The 7,577-nt window shown below is 35.3% G+C and overlaps 1 protein-coding gene across 2 annotated transcripts in view; it reads right to left on the bottom strand.

Annotated features, from left to right (window-relative positions):
• Positions 1 to 1,775: 1,775 nt before the first annotated feature.
• The window catches only part of LOC128212175 (antiviral innate immune response receptor RIG-I-like), a 30,475-nt gene continuing 24,673 nt past the window's right edge, over positions 1,776 to 7,577 (bottom strand). For both annotated transcript variants that reach the window (XM_052917483.1, XM_052917484.1), the window contains 4 exons: positions 7,291 to 7,429; positions 5,367 to 5,594; positions 3,738 to 3,905; positions 1,776 to 3,411 (listed from right to left, as the gene is read on the bottom strand). In XM_052917483.1, the coding sequence (XP_052773443.1) occupies positions 2,777 to 3,411; positions 3,738 to 3,905; positions 5,367 to 5,594; positions 7,291 to 7,429 (1,170 nt within the window). In that variant the 3' untranslated portion in view covers positions 1,776 to 2,776. The remainder of the gene's footprint in view (positions 3,412 to 3,737; positions 3,906 to 5,366; positions 5,595 to 7,290; positions 7,430 to 7,577) is intronic.

Below are 7,577 nucleotides of genomic sequence, written 5' to 3'. Positions count from 1 at the left end.
ACAGCCCCCTCTCATTTCTTAAACATGTACTACCCATACTCCTACTGTGTTTCTAGACCACCCAAAGATCCCCTTATTCTTTTGGATGACCCAGTCCCAAAGAATGAAATTTGCCTTTTCGAATGGCAACATTTATTCCGTTTTCTTTGAAGAGACTCTTCTTTCTCTGCTTTTCAAATTATTCAGGCTATCCGAGCATCCCATCCGGGTCACTTTTAAGGTTGAACATTTCCCTGTTGATCTTATTTTAAAGTCAACTTCGCTATCCTTCCTGGCAAGATGTTTCAATGCATGCATCTTCCACTCGGATACAAGATAAATCGGTTACTGCTTTCGGCTGTACCGTTGCTTTCAGACTGTTTGATTCGCGTTTGAAGGTGGCCATGTTCTTAACACTGGTAGTAATGGACTTCTCGGTGAAAGGTCATGGACCGGGTAAATAAAACTCTGATTGTCTTTAAAATATTACTCGCCACAAGTTAGATACCTCATCTGACTATGACCAGCATTTCCGAGAAAAAATGCAAATTGGATGAGAACTTAATATTGCCGAATTTAATCTCCATTCAAATGTTCACCAATCTACTTCAAACAGCTAGTCGACTTCGAACAAAGGGTCAACTCAAAGATAAGTAACATTCAGTATTATATCGAAAAGGTTTGACAGTTTTGTCATGTCTTGTTATCCGGAGGTCAGAAACACTCCAACTGAATTTGATAAGCCCCCACCCTCATTTCAAGCACCGTTTCAACCTTACGCGCATTTGCAGAACCAGGCGGTACGAGGCAACAAACGTCAGTAGCGCGGAAGGGCAATTAACAGAGGTAACACGAAACAGTTTTACAGGTAGCCAACAGAGTACAGACCAGCCAACCCGTTACCCAGACATCCTAAAGTCCGCCTGTCCGGTTTTCGCTATTCTATTAGCCGTATTTTTTCGTTGAAAAATCTGGCTAAAATGAAATTGCATTGCATGTGTGTGTGTGTGTGAATATATATATTCATTATTAAATACACGATAACTTATTGACACGATTGTTGACAATCTTCAATGGTGCATACCTTGGCCCAAATTTCAGCGTTGCATCTTTCTAAAAAAATCAAGATTTAAAACACAAGCAAATCTAACATATTTTACAATATTTAGAAGCTATCTTCTGAAAGTCATACTTTGGGACAATGTTAACGTAAAACTTCGTTCTGGGTTCATTATGTGCCATTTATTTAATTCTTCAAGCAGTACAACGGCACCTGTATATTCGATAAATATTTGATACTCTTGTGATCACCGGTCGTTAACTGAACGAATCGCTATAATTTTTCTAAACTAAACCGGTCTACGTTGTGTAACTATTGGCTTTGCAATTTTAAAGCTGAATTTACGATCATTTATTGTTTTAACTTGCAATCGATTGGTACAAGATATTAAGATAATATACGGAAACTGCACCATACGCGAAATAGAAATGCAAACATAAAATATGATCGAATCTTTTATTTTAATGTATGAATGGGATGTTTTATTTAAGACATGTCTTGCAAAGTAGTCAAATTTTGAAAAAAATGGGAATGAAATAGTCCATTTTAAACAATTCGAACGGAATGGTCCATTTTGAAAAATTGGACCGGAATGGAATTTAGAGATGATCGTTTAAACAAAACTAACATTGGTCTACGGGGTATGAGTTTGATATGCATTTTTACAATCGTCAGCACTTTAATTTACCCGTTGTTTGTAAAATATTTAATTCTAAATCAGATAACAATTCTCAGAATTTATATCGACTTTATTAACTCAGTAACTAATGTTTATGTATGGACGTTTTAATAGCAATATAACTACATTTATTGAAATAACAAGAAAATGGCAATCACAGACAATGTATGCACTTTCTCACATGCAAATAGAAATAATGGATTCATTAAATTGTATAAATACTAGTAAACAGAGCAACATGTATAAAAATGCATACATGGAAAATTGAAATATAATGTAAAAGCAATTAAATGATAAATTAATAAATAAATCACAAAATACCATTTCAAATTATGACAAAAAATAAGTTTAAGCAAACATTTAACATATGGCTTTTTATTGTCGCTGTGTTGTTCGGCATGCAATCTAACAACATACTATGGCGCTACAAAGCAAAGCATACATAGAAAAATTCCAACAGTCGAACAAAAACATGATATGTACAGCCATATCACCAAGACAAATCACAAAGCCAATTCAGATATGCAAAAACATGACTCGTATAATACACGTGCAGTACAAAGAAGAAATTAATTCGCATTCGTCGACTGACTGACGTTATAACATTTGAACAATATATGTTTTGGACAATGCAGTACCACTAAAAGGAAACGCGCTCAGCAAATATTATATTAGATGTTAAACATAATCACCAGATTGCTAAACTTAGGTACAGCCACAACATTTACCACTATCACTATAACTTATACACGATGGCTATGACATGCAACGTATCACAATGCGTACCATAAATATTTGAATTACAAATATCAATTAAATAACACAATCAATAATTATTGAACAATTTGAAGCATATTGCTTCAACGAATGTCATTCAAGTCAGTGTCAATATGAATAGCAGCAAACTATAAAACGCACATTAAACGCATCAATTAAGAGTTAACAACATATTTATTTTGGTATTTTAAACGGCGTTGATAATTCGCTAGATTTAGTAATTGTCGTTTGTAATTCACAAACACAAATGTTTCATCAAACGCAAAAACAACACCAGCAGTTTAAAGATTCGCAAGTCCTTCTGCAACAACGGCCTCCAAATCTTCAAATGTAAACTCCTCGATTCTGCAATTGACCTTTTTCCATTTCTTAAACGCGCGACCTTGTCCAAATCTATCAACAATTCTAAAGTTCTTAAGCCCTACCAATGGAAATTCAGAGAATTTGTAAGTGCAAACCGATCCCAGTTCCCGTTGGCATTCCTCATTTGCGCAATACAAGGCCCCTCCATATTCGGCGCCTTCTGGTTCAGTAAAGGTAGGAGCCCCTCTTCTGAGAATAAGGCGTCGTTTTGCATCTTCATCAATGATAACATGATGTGCATCCTTTATGACCCTAATATCGTCAGACAAGCAAATAAAGGAACTACAATTAAAGCATTCAAAGCGGGCACCTGTAGCTGCCGTGTTAATCTCTCTTTCTTCTGCTTGTTTTTCTTCCTCTTGTTTCATTCTTTCTTGAATTTCTAAGAGTTCTCTCTCCCAGGTGTTTGCATGATCTTCAATGAACACCTGCAGGTGTGGAACAATTTGATTCATAAGTTCCTCACATTGACGATTCTTTTCTTCTTTAGCAAGAATCCAAGAGTCCTCCTCCGCAATAACATAGTACAAGCTATTTTCCGCTCTCGCCCGCCCTGAAGTTGGTAAGTTTTGCATTAAAGATTATCAGCAAGTGATAGATGTACCGTGAAAACAATTGAAAACATTGGTTCTTTAAAAAACAAAAACATGACTGTCATCATGTTCTGAATAATTACTCGTATAATAATACTTTTTATTCTTTGATAAACGCAGTTTTTATCTCAATCTGTGTATAAACAAATATACGTCTAAATATTTCTGGTCATAGCTGTCGTAATAATCGAGCTTAAATAAATGAGTATAAGCCTGTGTCGATATTTCATCGGTTCGCTGATATGTCAGTTGTAGCGTTTTTAACTATTTGTCTTCAAGTGTTTACCTCTTGATTGAAGTCTGACAATCTCATTAGTGACATGCTCATAACGAATCACAAGGTTGCATTTAGATATATCAAGACCTTCCTCAGCTACAGACGTCGCAATAAGAAGTCGGTGTTGTCCATCCTTAAAGTACTGCAACACATCTTTCTGGCCACTCTTCGTCATCCCTAAACAAAAACAACTTTACTCATTGGTTCAATATATGTAAATAGGCAATCATCTCGGACGTAATGACCAACCAAGATGGCATGCCGATTCTATTACAAATGGCTTTCAATAAAAGGTGTTTTATACATTCATTTGTAAAAGTATCGGTCTATATTATGCCATACACCGAAGCAGTTTGAACAAAAGTGGCATTATAGTTCAATTTAAATATATACTGTTATTTAAATATATAATGTTTTAAATCATCTTTAGAGCATTATCGTCATTGACCTTTTGAGAAACTAAAGCATTTCCTATTGTTATTGCATAGCTTTTCACCAAATCTGTTAAAATCTCAAACGTTAATATATTTTAGAATACACTAATTAGCTAGAAAACACTAATTAAAAGAAGCAAAAATCCTTGTCATGCGTTGGACATGGTGTTCATCATTTATCTGCAACATGCTTTTAATACGTTCTATTTGTAAATTTACACATTTCATTGGAATTTGGTTTTATCTGAATATCGTTTTATTGTTACGTATTCTCTGATATATTTAACAAGCCAGCAACAGTACTAGCACATACAAGACCGACTACCTGTATCCATCTTTTTGTCATTTTGACATCAGAAATAAATGTTACGTGACGAATAAGAAAAGTAATACAGTGCATATTTAGCCTTTACCCAAAGTTAAAACGAAGGAATCGAATACATTCAAACAGTTAATATTATATAGTCGTACTTTCGATTGTCTTTGAAATTCAAAGACAATCGAAAGTACGACTATATAATATTAACTGTACACACTCAGCAATTTGGATACCACGCCTTAAGTTTTAGGGGTTGAGTGTAACCATGTATGACAAATCTTGGATTACTGTTAATTTTAAAACGACCTGTTATTTTTTAACTCTAAATCATTTGTATTTTATAACAAGACTTCTCTGAAATTGGATTTGTCGCCTGTTTGGACAGCCATTGTCAAACCAATTGTACTACAAAGGAGCAAAATTTATAGTAAATAGGGTTATAACTATAGCGATTTATCACACAGTCAAGCTTGACCGAGATACTATGACCACAAACACTGTCATCATATTGCATCATGAATGGGTAATAAATACTGGTTATTGTCTACACAAAATAAACCTATTTTTAATGTAAAAGGGACATAACTTTGGGAGTTATTGAGTCGGTTCACCCAACGAAAAAAAAATCGATTAAATGTGCCCACAAACACTGTCACCGAGTTTCATCATGTTGGATACAAAATACTAACGATATCGTCTACACAAGACATACACATACATTTTAGTAACGTATAACTCTGGATCTACTTACGCCATTTACCCAACGATCGAACTTAACCGAGACATTATGCCTATTATCTGTCACCTCATCGTGATTGGATAATAAATACTTAATTTATATAAGTTCTTCATTGTTTATGAAATTCAATCAATAAAATACCATACCTCCAACTGAAGCGGATGCACTTTGTCCAACGAATTCGGAAGCATTTAGAATGTTCAAACCATCTGTTTCGTTCACCCATCTAACCAATGCTTGAGCCAATTCCCGCGTTCGCACAAATATAATGCCTCTGCCATTCTGGTCCTCGCAAAGTACTTTAGACAATATTTGCTCAAGTTTGAGCAATTTGGGGTTTTCTGGTTCCGTGTCGAATGTTTCTGCCAGAAGTTCTACGAAATAAAGATGTGTGTGAATGCTTGTATTGCCACATGCAGGGTGTAACCACTCTTTTTGGCACATATTCTTTTGAAACTGTACTCGGAACTAAAGGTGTTACGCGGTACGCGGAAACTAAACATTAAGCATTATTCGGTATGCGGTCTCAACAAATAGTTATCTAGTATATGTTAAGCAGGTTTCAGGTAGAAAATGGAGGAATATAAGACTACAGTAAATGGGGTAAATCGTCGATTACCATTGGCACGAAAATATGTGCGAACACCAAAAGAGTCCATTTTGGCGTTCTACAGAAAATGGTGCGAGCTTTCTCGCATGCGGCCTTGCTGCGCGCTCTCCTTTTTCCATAGATCGCCAAAATGCCATGACCGATCCCAGAGAGGAGGGACATATATTCCACTCCACATTATGGCCGATCCCTGAAAAGTCCCAACAACAGTGGCTAAAACTGAGTTACTAAGCTTTATATGAGGTCATGTGATACACAACGTGACGTATGCGTTGTCGGACTTAAACGGCGGTCTACCAAAGCGGGGAAACTTCGATAAAAAATACAGATTTCGAGCTGTTTTCGTGCTGAATACTATCGGATTTAACCCTGGTTGAATTTAAAAGCTAACACAAAATAAAACATTCAAACAAAACTCTATAAACACACATAAATTGTACTGAACTGTAATTAATACATATCATTATTCATATGCATGTTATACGTTAATTTAAATATATTTTATTCATCAGCGTATACACACATATTATACAGACTAACAGAAAACACATGTACAATCTAGAAAAGGATTAGAAAGAAAGATAAATATATCTTAAAACGTTCTTCTCCAAACCTACGCAGAAGTACATATTTAATGACGGACATTTGTACAGCTTACAATGTAGATGACACAATGATATTGATATTGTTGGATTAGATCAGGTGGTAGTGTTTAAATGTGATTTGGCTTCATATACTTTTATCAAATATTTAAAGATTTTTTGCAGACGATGTACACAGACAAGAAAGTAGCTAAAAGTTAAACATTTTGTGTGATTAACAATGCTGTAATAAGCTTAGTTTTCGAATACAAAAGTCGTTAATTCTGTTTGAGAACAGAATAAGAAGGTAAAGAGGATAAGAGTAAAGAAAGAGGGTAGGATGGTTGGTTTAAATGAACAACTTCCAGTGTCTTTTCTTCACTGAGCCCTGATTGGTAGTGCTGAATATCACATGTATATAGAAAAGAGACAAATCCGGGTTGGATTGATATTTGGTAGTAGGAAGTGACTGTCACTGGCTATCAAATCTTTTTGTCATTTGAATAAAGAGGTGAACTGCATCGAACAGTGTCTTATTTTGTTCTTCTGTGAAGGCAGTGTCACTTTATAGTAAATTGCGAACCGTTACGTCAGTCAAAGCCTCCACAGAGTATGTTAAATGTTGACCGGAAGTGTTAGATGTTCTGTAACAGTGTAAATTATGTCATGTTTATGTTTGGGTAATAGTTGTATTGGAATAGGAAGTGTGGGCTGCTGCCCCAAATCGCCCACTGACCCCGTTTTTTAATGTTTTACATATAGCAATTTTGGCCACGTCAGATAAGCCACGGTTGTGAGTCAATAGATCTAAGTCGTGTCGATATAAATATATAGTATTGCATCAATGAACAGGTTAATTACTTAGTTGACAATAGTTACCATCATAAAGAGCCATGAGAAAGGCGTCGGTACGATGTTCTGCTGGAACTACCCTGAAGTCTTCCATAAACTCTTCCAGAATAACCAATGCATCTCTTATCCTCGCATCACTATGCACCATTAACGCTTTGTTGTACACCTGGAATGACAAATACCACTATATATGGTTCCTATTTCAAACTAAATATATTTAAAAATACATACACTGGAGTGTAATTTGTTCTCATTCTTTTGAGTCCAAGCCTTTTCCTTATTGAAATGGTAAAACTGACAGACGTTTTGTTAAC

The sequence above is a fragment of the Mya arenaria genome, chromosome 12 (assembly GCF_026914265.1).
Source record: "Mya arenaria isolate MELC-2E11 chromosome 12, ASM2691426v1".
NCBI classification, from domain to species: Eukaryota; Metazoa; Mollusca; class Bivalvia; order Myida; family Myidae; genus Mya; species Mya arenaria.
This window is presented reverse-complemented; position numbering and strand designations above follow the sequence as displayed.